The sequence below is a fragment of the Bufo bufo genome, chromosome 6 (genome assembly GCF_905171765.1).
Source record: "Bufo bufo chromosome 6, aBufBuf1.1, whole genome shotgun sequence".
Taxonomy (NCBI): domain Eukaryota; kingdom Metazoa; phylum Chordata; class Amphibia; order Anura; family Bufonidae; genus Bufo; species Bufo bufo.
The window spans coordinates 38,907,741-38,926,536 of NC_053394.1; the positions used below are offsets into that span (position 1 = coordinate 38,907,741).

At 46.7% G+C, this 18,796-nt stretch overlaps 1 protein-coding gene across 2 annotated transcripts in view; it reads left to right on the forward strand.

The window, feature by feature from the left end:
- EDRF1 (erythroid differentiation regulatory factor 1) overlaps nt 1–18,796 on the forward strand; it is a 103,550-nt gene that overhangs the window by 21,131 nt on the left and 63,623 nt on the right. The window contains exons 2-8 of one of the 2 annotated variants that reach the window (XM_040435203.1): nt 6,880–7,079; nt 9,566–9,632; nt 11,154–11,279; nt 12,251–12,375; nt 12,450–12,609; nt 15,888–15,989; nt 16,251–16,372. In XM_040435203.1, coding sequence (XP_040291137.1) covers nt 6,880–7,079; nt 9,566–9,632; nt 11,154–11,279; nt 12,251–12,375; nt 12,450–12,609; nt 15,888–15,989; nt 16,251–16,372 — 902 coding nt within the window. The remainder of the gene's footprint in view (nt 1–6,879; nt 7,080–9,565; nt 9,633–11,153; nt 11,280–12,250; nt 12,376–12,449; nt 12,610–15,887; nt 15,990–16,250; nt 16,373–18,796) is intronic. The other variant, XM_040435204.1, reaches the window with a different exon arrangement.

Consider the following 18,796-nt stretch of genomic DNA (forward strand, 5'->3'; position numbering starts at 1 on the left):
CTGTGAAGAAGTTCGGGTCTGGGTATCATATTCAGTTTGCACCCGCTGGATAAAAACTGAACGGAACGCAATCGCAGTCAAAACTGACTGCAATTGCGTACCTACTCGCGCGGGTTTGCCGCAATGCACAGAGACGCATCCGGACACGCTCGTCTGCAAGGGGCCTTAGGGGAAAGACGTGAGATGTGAAGACGCGCCTGAATCAACATCGTTTTTCTATTCGAGAGGAAAGGATGGACCTACCGGCCTCCAAGCATTTTATGGAGGCTAAGCATACTGAAAAAGATTTAAGGTTCAGGATAATAGATCAGATCCCAATGTTGAGACGTGGGGGTGATAGGGTTGCTCTCCTTAAACGGAGAGAACTCTATTGGATTTACCATTTGCACTCTTTGAAGCCTGGAGGGTTAAATGTGGAATTTAGGGTAATTTGACCCTTGGTCCTGTGGGGTTATGGTGACTTGTGATCCTGATTGTGGGGAAATACAAGTGTAGGAAACGTATATATATTTTTTACTTTGTCTTTTTGACATTATGGTAATTTCTCTTTTTTTTTCTAATTTTTAGATTATTTCAAGCTTGAAGCCCCTTTGGACCGTGTCTAGGATTGCCATGTCTACTTGTACTCGCCACGTTTTTGATTTTTATCTTATTCACTTATGTTACTAATTTGGGAGGTCATCAGGCCTTTGGTGTCACTGTTAAGGATTGATAATTTATAAGTTGCGTTGGAATCGGAGACGCTGTGGCTGTGTTTAGTCTTTTTTTGCTCCAAATAAAGTGTTGTCACTTTTCTCTACATGTTTATATTTATGGCTGAGGAATAGTGGAGTTGCGTGCAGAGGATATATGTATTCTCCTCCCTTTATCTTGCCTAAAAGGCCCCTGGTTCGGGCGCATAACCACTTTTGTGACTGCTGTTCCCCCTAGACTCTGGGTCGCAGCGGCTTGGATGGCAATTCTAAGCGGAGGCGTCCCTTTATGGGTCCCTGGTGTGTAAGGCTGGGTTCAGACGGGCGTTGCGGGAAAATGTGCGGCTGCGTTGCGGGAACACCCGCGATTTTTCTGCGCGAGTGCAAAACATTGTAATGCATTTTGCACTCGCGTGAGAAAAATCGTGCATGTTTGGTACCCGAACTTCTTCACAGAAGTTCGGGCCTGGGATCGGTGTTCTGTAGATTGTATTATTTCCCCTTATAACATGGTTGTAAGGGAAAATAATAGCATTCTGAATACAGAACGCATAGTAAAATAGAGCTAGAGGGATAAAATAAATAAAAAAAATTTAACTCACCTTAGTCCACTTGATCGCGTAGCCCGGCATCGCCTTCTGTCTCCTTTTGTTGAATAGGACCTGTGGTGAGCATTCATTACAGAAACAGGACCTTTGATGACGTCACTCCGGTCATCACATGATCCATCATCGCCCGTGTGAGCGCAGCCTAACAGATGTCTGATTCCATGGGGATTAAAAGGTGGTAATAAGGTGGAGCTTATGGTGACATTACATAGTTTGATATAGGAATGAGTTTTATCTAGCCGATTCTCTGATTCCAGCGGTATTTGGGCATGGGCACAGTTACCTCTTGTGCATGATCTTGCTCTTAGTTTCTGTTGGCAAATGGCGCGCGTGACACTGACTTTTCCGGCGCATGCGCAATGTAGTGCCTGATGCTGTTTCCACCCTCCTCGATTCCCACATGTTGCTGGGAATGCCGGCGCGCGCACTGGACACTATCCCAGTGTTTCCCAACCAGAGTGCCTCCAGCTGTTGCAAAACTACAACTCCCAGCATGCCCGGACTGCATTTGGCTGTGCGGGCATGCTGGGAGGTGTAGTTTTGCAACAGCTTGAGGCACACTGGTTGGGAAATACTGCACTATCCTGATCAATACAATGGTGAGTCTGTGGACCTGACAAACTCCTTAATCACATCCAAATGAGCTATTTTATTGAATTCACAGGTATACACTTTTGTATTAATCACCACAATCATGGATTTTATATATGTATATTTGATTGATTTTGTCACTGATCACTTTAATGCACTTAGACACTTCATTAACTATATGGTGACAATGATTTTTATGAGATTATATATGTTTGAATCATGTATTTGTATTACTATATTACTTCTATCACTCATGCTTTGTATTATGACATCAATCATGTTTCAGTTATCTTGTTCCCACGTGTGAGACGCACTTGTGGTCATTGCTTGATAAAGACTGCGTTGAGCAGCTGAAACGTTGCAGAGGTGGAATAAAGGGATCCGTTTCTTTCACATTTCTGGAGTGCTGCCTTTTTTGTCTTCTCTCTCCAGGTTTCTGTGATGTAAAAAAATGAGACAAAGATAAATAATTTCAGAACTTTTTCCACCTTTAATGTGACCTATAAACTGTACAACTCAACTGAAAAACAAACTGAAATCTTTTAGGTGGAGGGAAGAAAAAATATAAAAATAAAATAATATGGTTGCATAAGTGTGCACACCCTTAAACTAATACTTTGTTGCAGTACCTTTTGATGTTATTACAGCACTCAGTCTTTTTGGGTATGGGTCTATCGGCATGGCACATTTTGACTTGGCAAGATTTGCCCACTCTTCTTGGCAAAAACACTCCAGATCTGTCAGATTGCGAGGGCATCTCCTGTGCACAGCCCTCTTCAGATCACCCCACAGATTTTCAGTCGGATTCAGGTCTGGGCTCTGGCTGGGCCATTCCAAAACTTTAATCTTCTTCTGGTGAAGCCATTCCTTTGTTTACTTGGATGTATGCTTTGGGTCGTTGTCATGCTGAAAGTAGGGCTGCAACGATTAATCGATAATATTCGATAACTGGATTCGTTGTCGACGAATCCCGTTATCGAATAATTGGCCAATTTGTTGCTATGCGGGCGGGAGCGGTTTAATTTAACTTTTAATCAGCGCATCTTTATTACCTTACAATGAAGCTCCGGTAACAGGCAGAGCGGGAGGCGGCGTAATGTCACTAACTCACGTGATGCACCTGCTCCGCCTGCTTCATTCATAAAGTTGGCGGAGCAGGCGCATCACGTGAGTGACGTTACGCCGCCGCTCGCTCTACCTGTTACCGGAGCTTCATTGTAAGGTAATAAAGATGCGCTGATTTAAAGTTAAAGTAAAAGTCACTGCCGGGCCGGAGCTGTTATGGGGGGGGGGGGGATCTGTGGATGGCGCTGTTATGGGGGGGGGGGGGGGGGGGGGGGGGGGGGGGGGGGATCTGTGGATGGCGCTGTTATGGGGGGGGGGATCTGTGGATGGCGCTGTTATGGGGGGGGGGGGGGGGGGACTCTGTGGATGGCGCTGTTATGGGGGGGGGGGGGGGACTCTGTGGATGGCGCTGTTATGGGGGACGACGACTCTGTGGATGGCGCTGTTATGGGGGGGGGCTCTGTGGATGGCGCTGTTATGGGGGGGGGGGGACTCTGTGGATGGCGCTGTTATGGGGGGGAATCTGTGGATGGCGCTGTTATGGGGGGGAGATCTGTATAGTGTCGTCCATAGATTCCTGCCCCACCCCCATAGCATGGTCATCCACAGATCCCCCTCCCCATAACAGTGCCATCCACAGATTCTCCCCCCCCCCCCCCATAACAGTGCCATCCACAGATTCTCCCCCCCCCATAACAGTGCCATCCACAGATCCCCCCCCCCATAACAGTGTGTCATCCACAGATCCCCCCCCCCTCCACAGTGCGTCATCCACAGATCCCCCCCCATAACAGTGCGTCATCCACAGATCCCTCCCCATAACAGTGCGTCATCCACAGATCCCTCCCCATAACAGTGCGTCATCCACAGATCCCTCCCCATAACAGTGCGTCATCCACAGACCCCCCCCCATAACAGTGCGTCATCCACAGATCCCCCCCCCCATAACAGTGCGTCATCCACAGATCCCCCCCCATAACAGTGCGTCATCCACAGATCCCCTCCCCCCATAAGAGTGCGTCATCCACAGATCCCCTCCCCCCATAAGAGTGCGTCATCCACAGATCCCCCCCCCCATAACAGTGCGTCATCCACAGATCCCCCCCCCCCATGACAGTGCGTCATCCACAGATCCCCCCCCCATGACAGTGCGTCATCCATAGATCCCCCCCCCATGACAGTGCGTCATCCACAGATCCCCCCCCCATGACAGTGCGTCATCCACAGATCCCCCCCCCATGACAGTGCGTCATCCACAGCCCCCCCCCCCATGACAGTGCGTCATCCACAGATCCCCCCCCCATGACAGTGCGTCATCCACAGATCCCCCCCCCATGACAGTGTGTCATCCACAGACCCCCCCCCATGACAGTGCGTCATCCACAGACCCCCCCCCCGACAGTGCGTCATCCACAGATCCCCCCCCATGACAGTGCGTCATCCACAGATCCCCCCCCCCATGACAGTGCGTCATCCACAGATCCCCCCCCATGACAGTGCGTCATCCACAGATCCCCCCCCCCCATAACAGTGCGTCATCCACAGATCCCCCCCCATAACAGTGCGTCATCCACAGATCCCCCCCCCCCATAACAGTGCGTCATCCACAGATCCCCCCCATAACAGTGCGTCATCCACAGATCCCCCCCCCCATGACAGTGCGTCATCCACAGATCCCCCCCCATGACAGTGCGTCATCCACAGATCCCCCCCCCCCCACAGTGCGTCATCCACAGATCCCCCCCCCATAACAGTGCGTCATCCACAGATCCCCCCCCATAACAGTGCGTCATCCACAGATCCCCCCCCCCATAACAGTGCGTCATCCACAGATCCCCCCCATAACAGTGCGTCATCCACAGATCCCCCCATAACAGTGCGTCATCCACAGATCCCCCCCATAACAGTGCGTCATCCACAGATCCCCCCCCATAACAGTGCGTCATCCACAGATCCCCCCCATAACAGTGCGTCATCCACAGATCCCCCCATAACAGTGCGTCATCCACAGATCCCCCCCCCATAACAGTGCGTCATCCACAGATCCCCCCCCCCCATAACAGTGCGTCATCCACAGATCCCCCCCCCCCCCCATAAGAGTGCGTCATCCACAGATCCCCTCCCCCCATAACAGTGCGTCATCCACAGATCTCCCCCCCCCCCCCATAACAGTGCGTCATCCACAGATCCCCCCCCACCGCCCATAAGTGCGTCATCCACAATTTTTTTTTTATATGGCTTTTGAACATTATTTTTTTAAGTAAAATTATCCCCTTTTTTTGTCCTCGATTAATCGATTATTTAAATAATAGTTAGCTGCAGCCATAGCTGAAAGATGAAGTTCCTCTTCATGTTCAGCTTTCTAGCAGAAGCCTGAAGGTTTTGTGCCAATATTGACTGGTATTTGGAACTGTTCATAATTCCCTCTAGCTTAACTAAGGCCCCAGTTCCAGATAAAGAAAAACAGCCCCTTGGCACGATGCTGCCACCACCACCATGCTTCACTGTGGGTATGGTGTTCTTTTGGTGATGTGCAGTGGTGTTTTTACGGCAAACATTTCTTTTGGAATTATGGCCAAAAAGTTCAACCTTGGTTTTATCAGACCATAACTCCTTTCCCCACATGCTTTTGGGAGACTTCAGATGTGTTTTTGCAAAATGTAGCCTGGCTTGGATGTTTTTCTTCATAAGAAAAGGCTTCCATCTTGCCACTCTACCCCAGACCAGTTTTCTTCTCGTCTTTTCCTCCATTTTGGAGGGACGTCCAGTTCTTGGTAATGTCACTGTTGTGCCATATTTTCTCCACTTGATGATGACTGTCTTCACTGTGTTCCATGGTAGATCTAATGCCTTGGAAATTCTTCTGTACCCTTCTCCTGACTGATACCTTCTAACAATGAGATCCCTCTGATGCTTTGGAAGCTCTCTGTGGACCATGGCTTTTGCTGTGGGATGTGACTAAGAAAATATCATTATTATTGGTAGAATGGTTTTTGTGTAAAAGATTTCTTCTTCTAACGCCCCCTTGATCATTGGTGGTATTAGTGGGAATATTAGGCAAATACTTACCACATAGGAGGATCCAGCGACGTCACCGCTCTCTCCTCCCTCTTCTCTGCGATGTCCTTCACTCACTGCGCCTGTGCTGAACAGGACGGCGCAGGCGCAAGATTTCGCAGGCAGGAGACGACCAACGCTGGCCTGGCCCTGTCAATCAAGTGAACAAGGGCGTTGAAAGAGGTGGACGAACTGAGCCCCCCCCGCTCCTAGAGGCTAATTAGCATATAATAAAAGTTAAAATTGTGCAGTAGGGGGGGGCGCCCATAAACATAAAAATAGGCTAGTTAGGGTCTGCTGACATTAGCACATCGCTGATGTCAGCCAGTCTAATAGGGTTAATCCTGGTGACAGAAACCCTTTAATAATGTGTATATATATTTTTTTATAGACTAGGCGGTGGGGGCTGGGTTCTGCTTTTTATTCTGCAGTCATATAATGTAACCGAAAAGGAAAAGTTCCCTCGTTATTTATTGTAGAGAACAAGTGATCGATGTCTCTTATGTATTTGAGTTTTTTAGGTTGTGGATGAATCGAACGTTGGGTCTGACTTTAAGGCCTCTTGCATACGAACGTATTTTCTTTCCATGTCTGTTCTGTTTTCTTTGCGGACTGTATGCGGAACCTCAATGGGTCCGCAAAAAAAACGAAAGTTACTCCGTGTGCATTCCGTTTCCGTTCCGCAAATAAATAGAACATGTCCTATTATTGTCCACATTACGGACAAGGATAGGACTGTTCTATTAGGGGCCAGCTGTTCTGTTCCACAAAATACGGAATGCACATGGATGTCATCTGTGTTTTTTGCGGACCTCAAAATACCTACGGTTGTGTGCAAGAGGCCTAAGTTTGTCTTTGTGCTGCAGAAATCCGTGTCATCTAATGGGGGCAATGAAATCAAGAGTCGCGCTATCGTGAAGTACTCTTCTGCTCCGCCGGCTGCGGCGTTTGCTCGTCTTCAAGAACAAACTGACTTGAAGCTGCCACCTGCTAATTGGCTGCGAGAGAACGCCAAGCTCGGCCCTACCATTCTTGGAAGCAGTAAGAAGAGCAAACCATTTTCAAGGTATGATATACACTAACCTGGGGTCCGGTGTAGACGCCTCTCCATAGTTTAGCCAATTCTTATTCTGCAAGGTTATTCAGGTTAAAAGATATGGACACCTTTTGAATTGATTTCATCTTTCATTTGCTTACTAAATGGAAAATTAAACCATTTTCTAAATAATCCTCACTACAAATTTCTTAGGGCTCTTTCACGCGAGCGGATCCCGTGCGTGTAATCGCAGCGTGAGAGAGAGCCAAGCCCCGTTCCGGACAGCAGAGACACGGAGCATTAACATGACTGATAATGCTCCGTGCCTCTCTGTGATCTTTTTACTACAAAATCAGAATGAGAGAAAGTTTGTCACCATGATTTTGTAGTAAAAAGATCAGAGAGGCACGGAGTATTATTAATCATGTTAATGCTCCGTGTCTCTGCTGTCCGGAACGGGGCTTGGCTCTCTTTCACGCTGCGATTACCTGCACGGGATCAGCTCGTGTGAAAGAGCCCTTACACACACTCTGCAGAAGCAAAACAGTAAGTCCTTCACCTAGCTGGTGAATATTATATCAAAGTACCTGCAAATGGTGCGGATTACGCGCATTTGTTTCCACACGGATTTTGTGCGGAAAACCGCATCATAATACAGTACCAGAAAAGTGTATGAGATTAAACAAATCTCATGCACTGTTGTTTTTTTCTTTTTTTTTTTTCTTTTAGGTGGGGACATTGACATTCTGTGCGGATTTTGTAATTTGCTGCATGTCAATTGGTGTTGCCTTTTTTATGCAGATTTAGTGAAGATTTATGTGTGTTTTTTGCTGCAGATTTTCTGCTGATAAATCTGCACCATCTGCAACCACCCTCATTTTGTCAGAGCTCTAGTCTTGTTTCTGACGGCTCCCTGTGCAGAGGAGGGTAGTGTTCAGTAAAGTAGATGTATGTGGAGAAGGGGACAGCATCCAAGTAGAAAGCGCACACAAGGCCGTTTGCAGGGGAAGACTGCAGCATCCTGGACACACAGTTCCAGCATGTATTACTGGGAGAGAAACTTCCACATGAGAGAGGTCTGAAAGCAGGAGCGCGGTGTAAACGGACTATCGGGGTCTCAAAATGCAAGAAAGAAAATTGCGTATTAAAAAATGCGGAGTTTGTTCTTTGGCTAGCCCCAACAACACTAAAGGTACTCTTAGGCCAGTTTCACACTGGCGTTTATCTTTTCCAACAGGCTGATCCCCTGCATGAACAGCCTGCCGGAAAAGATAAATGCCAGTGTGAAACTGAACTTACACATTTAAAATATGTTAGCTGAACCTGTCTGTTTCAAGGTTACCGGCCAGTTGTCTATTGTGCATACAGGCCAACCTGTATTTGTCAATTGGCAAACTTCGTGGGAAAGTAGCATCTGACATGTTGGCGTTGAACATGTCCAATCTTTTATTCACAAGAGATATGCTGCCACCAGGCTTATTCACTTTTCCCAATTTAAAACGCTTCCACATTAGCCAAAATTCTGAAGGAATAGCTTTCTGCCAAACAAATGTACAGCTGGCAGCTCTATAAGGTGTTTCTCTGTGTTATCCTGGTTCCTGCTTGTCTTTTTCCTGTTGCTCCTTTTGTGTGTACATATGATGAGGACGTGGATATAATTTTATTGCCCATAATGCACTTCTGCTGTTGGTGTAATGTTACTCATTTTCCCCTAGGTGACACGGTTACCTAAGCTATTAGAATCATTCTATTAAGGGTTAAATATCCAAGTATGACTTTATCTCACATACTATACACATGACCTTTTGAACCTTTAATTAGAGCTGAGGGATTAATTTTGACACGTCTGCCAATTAAGCACAGACTTTTAGGCACCATTTGACTTTTCCCATACTCTGATTTATGTACCGATAAATAATATAATGAACACTGTACTCTCACAAAGTTATCTGTGCCTCCTCTGCTACTCCAATGGGTGATTGATGGTTAGTTAAAATAACACATCTTTCCCTAGACAGAGACTCATTAACAAAATCCACACTTTAAATTCGTGCTTTAGGAGTATATGCGTTTTCCTAGTGAGAAATATATATATATATATATATATATATATATGTCCTTAATACGTAACAATAGAAAACAATACATAGGTCCTATTGATTTTCTTATACAAAAACAAAGGTTGACTATACGTGTATATAGATATTGCATATATTCTTCTTCATTAATGGATACCAAACTGTAGAGGTAATTAGTACTAGTTGTGTCCAGAGAATATCCTTATCTAAGTCATAAATCCAAAAGGAGACAAGAATGACTTTTCTCAGACTGGTACATGAACTGTGTCCTTTCCATGAAACTCTTTCGGCCTTCTTTAAAATAAATACACAATGGTGAATATAACACACGTGGCCTAATATATACCAAATCCACTGTAATTAGGATATTTTGATATAAATGCTGTACACCTATGGAAAAGCACAACAATATCTAACTCTTCATCCTTCTCATTCCAGCTTTGGGATGGCCTATGACTTCATTGATTCTGTTGGGAAGGAAGTTGATGTAGTGGCAGATTCTGAAGTAAGTGCAATTGTATCTAAGGCCTCTTTCACACTTGCGTTGTCCGGGAGCCGCACGGACGGTAAGTATACTGCTCCCCCGCTCCCCACTACACTTTACCATGGCAAACAGGACTTTAGCGTCCTTGCAGCCATGGTAACCATTCAGAAAAAGCTAAACGTCGGATCCGGTAATGCGCCGAAACGACGTTTAGGTTAAGGCCGGATCCGGATTAATGCCTTTCAATGGGCATTAATTCCGGATCCGGCCTTGCGGCAAGTGTTCAGGATTTTTGGCCGGAGCAAAAAGCGCAGCATTCTGCGGTATTTTCTCCGGCCAAAAAAACGTTCCGGTCCGGAACTGAAGACATCCTGATGCATCCTGAACGGATTTCTCTCTATTCAGAATGCATTGGGATAATCCTGATCAGGATTTTTCTGGCATAGAGCCCCGACGACGGAACTCTATGCCGGAAGACAACAACGCAGGTGTGAAAGAGCCCTAACACTGCAGTACAAGGAAATGTAAATGTTCTTGATCATGGAGAGCAGGACTGAACAGACTTGTCACTAGGTCGACCTTGGACTGTGTTTTTCTTCCTGCTCATCATACATTAGGTGTTTGTGTCTCTGCATGCTGCTGTGACTACTGGGAATGTGGGGAGGGGTCTACTGCAACTACTTGGGAAGAGAGGCAGTACTTTCTTTGACTATTGAGAAAGGGAGGTCTTTGGGGTGGAGGAGGGGGAATTATTCCTTGTGGAGATACAATTGGTATAGGGAGTCTTAAAGTGCATTTACACCTTGCAATGAGCAGCAGATTATCGGAAAGGAAGCATTCCTTCCTGACAGTCGGCTGCTGGCTTGGTGGAGGGGAGCTGTATTTACATGCAGCGATCTCCTCCGCTATTGCGATCCCTCGTCCTCATACAGCTGCATTGTTTCTGGGCAGCAGATTGCTATTTAGACAACAAGATCTGCTGCAGCAAAAGATAATTTATGTGCCTGCATGAACGGCCGGGTCACCCAATAGACGAGCGTTTCGTCGCACATTTAGACTGGCAGATTGTTGGGAACGAGGATAATCTGCCTGATGATTGTAACATCTAAATCCACCTTTAGAGACAATGTTTCCTGGGAAAATTATACATACTTACTCTCTTCTAGAATTGGAGCTCTGTATTGACTAATGGGGGCAGCACAGACCTTTAAACAGGCGGTTGCAATGTGTTTGAGGGATTTTGCTCTTCAGCCTCAGTCCCTTTTCAGCCTCTTGGCTGGGACCTGGTCGTTCAACATGTTATTACTGCCTCCTAGACTTGGCCTGGTAAAGTGTGTAGAGAATGCTAACATCAATAGGACCTGACCATCCAAAATGTATCCTTTCATAGTGTCTGAATGCGGTCATAGACATCAGCAAAATGTTTTCTAGCTTCGTGTAGGATTACGGCCTTGGGACTTTCGGATAATTTAGGTTACATGCTGTTATACAAGAGGCGACTTTTCATTCCTTTTTATGAATTTTTGCCTTTTTACTTTTCAGAACATCAAGAAGCTCTTAAAGATCCCATACAGTAAGTCCCACGTCAGTATGGCCGTCCACCGCATTGGAAAGACTCTGCTGCTGGATGAGCTGGACATTCAGGAGCTCTTCATGAGGTCGTCTCAGGTAAAGGATGGTTGCGATTTGCTCATACTCTTGATCTATGACTTTCTTTTTCTCTTGTTTTACACTTCTCCTGTAGTAGTCGCAGCAGGGGAAATGCCTGGCTGCAGCTTCTACCTGCAAAATCGGCGGTTTGTTGACACTGCCCCCCCCCCCCCCCCCCCCCCCCCCCCCAAATGCCTGGGCCCCTCGTATACATTATACTTACCTGCTCACTGGCACCCGCGTCACTCTGGATCTTTGCACAGCCGCCATGACGGGGAGCCAGGGGGATGGGGGGAGTGGGGGGTTGTTCTAGGGTGCACCCCCTTTAAGGCCCAAGAGCCGCCCCTGGTCATGAAAGGGTTAATGACTGATGACGTATTGATGTACTGAGTGGATGCAGTGAATAGATCTGCTTTCTGCACACATACCCTTTAAAGGGGATCTGTCGCCTGTTTTATGATGTTGTCTAGTGTTGAGCGATGTGAGCTTCAGATGCTTCATCCGAAGTCGCTTTGTTCAAAACTTAGGAATAATACTCTACGGAGATTTGTCTCTGTACAGTATTAGAATGTATGGGCTCTGATGAGCCGAAGTAAGTTATTATCTTCAGTAATTGATTTTTAAAGTGGAAAACCACTTTAAAACTTGAAACCGAACTCTGTGTTCCGTGAATAGCCCATACGTTCCAGTACTGTACGCTTATTTAACTGCCCAAACTTGTGTTGAACAGCCCCAAAGCACGCTGAGGAGTGCTGATATTCATGAGGTCCCTGCTCCTACCTCCCACCTGCTGCTTTCAGTTGTCATAGCAGTCAATTCACGGCATGGGGCGGTGGGGAGAGTTGAAAGGTCATTAATATGAGGACGCCTCAGCATCTGCGGGAGTGGATTTAAAAGTAAGGCAGAATAAAACTGATGACAGCTTCCTGTTGAATAGTATACCACCCTGTGACCCTAATAACAGCTGTACCTTGTTTTTCACTTTGCAGACAGGTGATTGGACCTGGTTGAAGGAATTTTATCAGAGACTAATGGATCAAAAATGGCAAAGAAAGAAGAAGAGTAAAGAACATTGGTACCAGAAAGCCATACTCTCCAAGTTCCTCTATTACAGGTAGCGCTCCTCCAGCTGTAAGCCTTTGTTTCCATAATCCTCAGCATTTGCCTTACAATTCTCTTTCCTTCCAGTATTAATGGGGATGATACGGCTGAACCCATTCCATCCACTTCTCATCAACCCAGTGAGGAGCAGGATCTTAGCGAGCCGTCTGGAAGTGATCACGTCGCGTGGCCCGCTCCTTTTGAGACATTAAGTTCTGTGCCAGACGAAGGTGGGGCATCCAATCAGGTGAGTCTCGTAACGTGAAGAAACCGTTTACAATCTGTCTGAAGGCTGCTGTGGTCGTCTTTTTTCACTTGTGTATGTGTTTTTTTTTTGCTATTTCTAGAATATGTCAGTATATTAAGGTTTTGCTCCACCTTTATGCCTATAACCCTAGGGGTATTAAAGTTAGAACAAGTTATACCTTATTCACTGGGTAAGGGATAGCTGTAAGATTGGTGCAGTAAGGCCCCATTCCCACGACTGTTGGGCCACCGTCCGTGCCTGTGTTGCTTGACCACAAACCTTGGGTCCACAAAATATGGACACCAGCTGTGTGAGCTTCACATAGCGGTGCAGATCCATTGACTTGAATGGGTATGCTATCCGTAAGATACGGCAAAAGATAGGAAGTGCCCCATCTTTTGCGATGTAGAGAGACTGGTCCGGAAGCCCATGGAAGGGCCTCCTTATGTGTCCGTTGGCTTCTGGGACCACTCGTCCGCACTGCAAAAGATAGCACATGTTCTATCTTTTGCCGTATCTTGCGGATTGTGAACCCATTCAAGTCAGTGGGTATGCACCGCGATGCGGAGTTCACACGGCCTGTGCCTGTGTTTTGTGCATTTTGTGGCCACTACAGTCATGTGAATGTGACCTACGATTGGTTCTCTGGAACGGAGTCCTATAACCTCTGTATAAATTCAACAGCAGGTTGAATTGGCTGTCCGGCTTTGGAACTGACAGACCCTGGGGGACTGACCTGTGCCCCTGAACATAAAACCCTCCTCCCACTTGTCCGCAGTCACTCTGCTCTGTTCCGGGTGTGTCCCGTCCCATGACCACTGTGGCCAGTCACAGGACTCACAGCAGTTTGAACACTAGTTCACAGCAGCTGAGGCCTGTTATTGGCCGCAGAAGTCACAGGACCAAACCTCCTGGTTCTGTGGGGACTGGAACGTCACTGTTGCAGGACTGTGGACAGGTGAATGGGGATTTTAATGTTTGTGGGCAAAGGTCATATTCATCTGGATGGCGCTTACAGAAATCCATGTTAAAACAGCCCCATCCATATGTATAAAATTTATTTTGCAGTTACAGAAATTTGTGCAACGAATATGATGTGTGAACATACCCTTAAAGGGGTTTTAATGGGACTTTGTTATGGATTCAGGAGGCAGAGGTTAGAATCTTGACACGGCCAATTATTAGAGCCTAAAGGGTTTGTCTGCTTTTTACTACTTATCACCTATCCTCAGGATAGATCATCAATATCATGTCGGCCGCGGTCCGACTCCCGGCACCCCCACCGATCAGCTGTTTGAAGAGAAGACAGCGCTCATACGAGATCGGCCTTCCCTGCTCTCTTTACCTGCTCGCTGCAGCAATTGCAATGGTGAGCAGTGTAATTACAAGTATGGCGTCCCCATTCACTTCTATGGGACGGCTCTGTCTGGTCAAGTGAATACTACAGAGACATCCCATAGAAGTGAATAGGGACGCCATACTTGTAATTACACTGCTCACCACTGCAATTGCTGCGGCCAGCAGGTAAACAGAGCAGAGAAGGCAGATCTCGTACGAGCGCTGTCTTCTCTTCAAACGGCTGATCGGCAGGAGTGCCGGGTGTCGGATCCCTGCTGATATGATATTGATGACCTATCCTGAGGACAGGTCATCAATAGTAAACAGCGGACAACCCCTTTAACTCCTGCTGCATTCTACTGACCAGAGAGGGGCAGAATAGACCCCAATATTTTATCTCCTGAAATGCCTTTAAAGAGGTTGTTCCATCTCGCGGACACTCCATACCTGGCCAGTGCTCCGCTGTTCCCGTAGCTCCAGTTGCAGTGAATGGCAGCTATGTAAACAGTACAGCAGAACAGCTATAACGCCTCAGTTACAGGAATAGCTTGGCTTGCTGTGCTGCGATATTTGCGTAGCTCCTATTCACTGCAATGGAAGCTGCAAAAACAGCAGAGTTCTATCCCGCTCCGCAGTTTCCATAAGCCCGGCCGCCTGTGGAAATGGTAGGAAGAGACAACCCCTTTAAAGTGTGTGGCCAGCCACCCAGCATGGCCCTATTCACTTGTATTGGGACACACTGCCCTTCCCTGCATAGTGGCTGGCAAGGGTGCTGCCCTAAGCCGGACCCCTTAGGGTACTTTCACACTTGCGGCGCAGTTCTTTCTGCAATCTGCATGCAGCCGGACAGCATTTGTAAAGGGATCCGGAAGCGGATCCGTCTCAGAAATGCATTGCAAGAACAGCTCCGTCTGTCCGTTTGTCATATGGACAAACGGATCTGTTTCTTTTTTTTTTCACATTTTTAACAGTCTGCGCAAGTATTCAGTTTTTTTTTTGGCCGGAGATGAAACCATAGCATGCTGCGGTATTCTCTCCGTCCTGAACAGTCAAAAATACTGAACTGAAGACGTCCTGATGCCTCCTGAACGGATCGCTCTCCATTCAGAATGCATGGGGATAAAACTGATCAGTTCTTTTCCGGTATTGAGCCCCTAGGACGGAACTCTTTGCCGGAAAAGAAAAACGCTAGTGTGAAAGTACCCTTACTGATCATAAAGTTATGGCATTTCCCAGCGATATCCCTTCACTCTCAAAATGGGTATATCCCTGTAGGGTATGGTCACATGAAACATATACTGCAGGCTTTCTGCCTGGGATTTGAAGAAGGAATATCCACAGCTTATTGAAGTAGCTGCAGAAATGGACACGAGATGGATGTTAAATCTGCAGCATGTCTGTTCTTTCGGTGGATTTTCGCAGCGGATTTATGTAAAGCATGTGGGGGTTTGCTAGGGCTCTGTAACAAAATCCCTGGCAAAATGTATTTCATCATGTGTGGACTTGTACTAAAGCTTTAAAGGGATTTTCGAAGGTTTTTTACTGATGGCCTATTCTCTGGAAGGCATCGGCACTCGCGGTAGCACCGCTGCTTTCTCTCCGATCATCCATACATTGTACAGTGCCTGGTATCGCGCTCAGCCCCATTCACTTCTGTGGGGCTGAGCTGCTCCTAGGCCACGTGACCGATGAAGTGACATCACTTGTCCTAGGCAAAGCTGGAGACGGCCGCGGCGCTACTGTGGGGTCCTGGGTGTCGGACCTCCTCCGATGAGATACTGATGACCGATCCTGAGAGTAGATCATCAGTAATAAACTCTTGGAAAACCCCTTTAATGCTATAGGTGTATTATTATTATTACTGAGATGTGAAACTGTGTCTGAAGCATCTGACTGGACTCTTCCAACAACCAAATCTCATGTGCTTGCCCTCTTCACAGGGATATGTGCCCACTGAGCCCTCCCAACTAGTGGGGCACGTGGCCTCTTCCGCTAAAGAACACAATGTCCCCAGTTTCTTTATTGACAGGGAGAACAGTCAGGTACGAATGATCTGAAGCCACAGAGTAAACTCTGAATTCCCCAGCTCAAGCAATCATCGCTGCGTGAAAGAAATCAATGCCACATCTTTAACCAATCACAGTAGTTGTAGTTGGACACATCGGTTATTATTATTTTTTGCTTTCCTATCACATTTTCTTCGGTTTTATGTTAACACGAGACATTTCCATCCATTTCTTTGCTGCCCCTTTTTTTGCTCTCCCCTCAGCTTGTTGAAGTTAATTCTCATTTATCTTTCCCAGGGTCTTAAAAACGATTTCGTCAGGAATATCCTCTGGACATTTGAGGACATCCACATGCTGGTTGGCTCCAACATGCCTATTTTCGGAGGAGGACGATACCCAGCTGTCAGCTTGCGTCTACGGTAAGCTTGCAGGGCGAAAATAAATGTATAATGGAACACTTGGCAACTCTCCCAGAGAAAGGGTAGATCTCCCAGGCTCCAGAAGAGGCATCAGAATCTCTCACATGCTCACCTCTGACCATTGTCTATGTCCGCTCTGTGGAGCAGGTGGACGCGCCAGAATAGGGAAGAGGCGAGTTGGTGAACCCCCATCCTTGCTGGGCGCTGCCACCAGTACAGAGCTGGAATCTCCAGCGAAGCAGCGCTGCACACAGGACCCAAGGATAGCTGTTTGTTTGTTCTGCTCCATTGGTTCAACCTATTGTTTACATGGTAGAGGGTGGAGGAGGCAGACGGGTGCCCTACAGTCATGGCCATAAGGAAATCATCGCCCGGTCACTGAGAGAGGGCAGTTATATCGGTGACCTGTGCTATAGAGCACTGCATATGCAGCCCCCAGACCAGTGTGTACTGGGAGCAGAGAGAAGAAAAATCTAGACTCAGCCGATGCATTTTAAAAAATTATCTATAAAACATTTTTGTGATAAAGTATATTAAAGAGGTTTTCTGAGACTTTATAACTGATGACCTGTCCTCTGGATAGGTCATCAGAATCTGATCGGTGGGGGTCTGACACCCGGGACCCTTACCAATCAGCTGTTGGAGAAGACACTGTAGTCGGCAGCTTTTTCTCAGGCCAGTGATGGCTAACCTCCAGCACTCCAGATGTGGTGAAACTACGACTCCCAGCATGCTCTATTCATTTCTATAGAGTTCTGAGAACAGCCAAGCAAGTGTGCATCTTGGGAGTTGTAGTTTTACCACCGCTGGAGTGCCGGAGGTTAGCCATCAAAGTCCTAGGCGCAGCTCGTCCCCTTAGGAGTGAATGGGGCTGAGCTGCGATACCGAGCACAGCCGCTGTACAATGGATGGCGCTGTGCTTGGTGAGCGCTTATTGGTCTATTAGTAATTTATTATGTTCTCTTAAAGACATCCTGGATCCTGGTGCATTATAGCCGTGACAATGGCTTTGACCAATCGGATTCAAAGGATCATAGGATCAGCAATTTAGCTGCGACCTTTTAAAGGATACCTAAACCTTTAAAAAATAAAATAAAATACAAAGAGGCAGAAGTGCTGCGCTGAGTAATTTGCCCCTTTGCCTTTTCAAGAGTGTGGAGTACATAGGAAGTATATGGCTCTGTGCTCGAGAAGCCAAGCAGAGCTGATGAAGACTGATGCAGCATCTGTGCCCCTCCTCGCCAAACAGGGTGCTGGGTGTCGAACCCCCGCTGATCAGATATTGATAACCTATCCTGACTATAGGTCATCAATATATATTGCCAGAGAACCCCTTTAAGTACCCTTTAAATATTCTAAGGGTTGGGACAAGAGCCAAGCCCTTAATGAATATTCATTAGCAGCCTTTTATTATAGGAATCTGTAATGGTGTGGCCAAAGGACTACCAACATTTTGAAACTATTTCGATACCAAAGTGCTGCTTTTCTAAGTCCTTTGTAGGGTTGCACTGGGTATTGAATTATCGATGCCTAATCCATACTTTTGTACTGGTATCGATTCGATATCGGGACTTGCCTTTAACCGATACTAAGCTGTGCTACTGCGCAGCCCAGTATCACAGAACATGGCGCGCGCTGCTCTCAGTGCGCGCCATGTTCCCTCAGCAGCACAGGGGAGAAGGAAGCACTCTCCCCCTCCCCCTGTGCCGGTGCCACCAATGAGAGGAGAGAGGAGGAGGGGCCACTGCTCCACCCATGAAGATAACTAAACCATTAATACAAATACAGGAGGCGGGTCTTGGCTGCAAAATCACATAGCCGGCACCCGACCTCTATAACAGGAGCCGCGATCAGTGGCATTTAACTCCTCAGGTGCAGCACCCGCCTCCTGTATTTGTATTAAACGTTAGTTATCTTTATTGTTGGCGCAGTGCGCCCCCCAGTATTAAATCATTAGTGGCAGTGGCCACAGGGTCCCCTCCTCCTCATTGGTGTCAGTGGCAGCTTCTGATCGGAGCCCCAGTAGTGTAATCGGTTACCATGGCAGCCAGGACGCTACTGAAGCCTTCCGTGGTAATCTCCCTGCTGCTGTGTGCACAAAACCCATGGCAGCAGGGAGAGTGTGAAGTCCTATTCACCCTAATAGATCTGTATTAGGGTGAATAGGACAAGGGATTTAAATAAATAGTTATTAAATAAAAAGTAAAAAAAAAAAAAACACAGCTAAATATTAAGTATAAATCACCCCGTTTCCCAATTTTACATATAAAATATATAAATAAATAAATAAACCCACTACATAGCGCCACGTCTGAAAAGTCCAAACTATTGAAATATTAAAAAATATATCTCCTATGCGGTGAACGCCGCAACAGGAAAAAATAAAAACTGCGCGATGCGCCATTTTCTCGCCCATATTCTTTG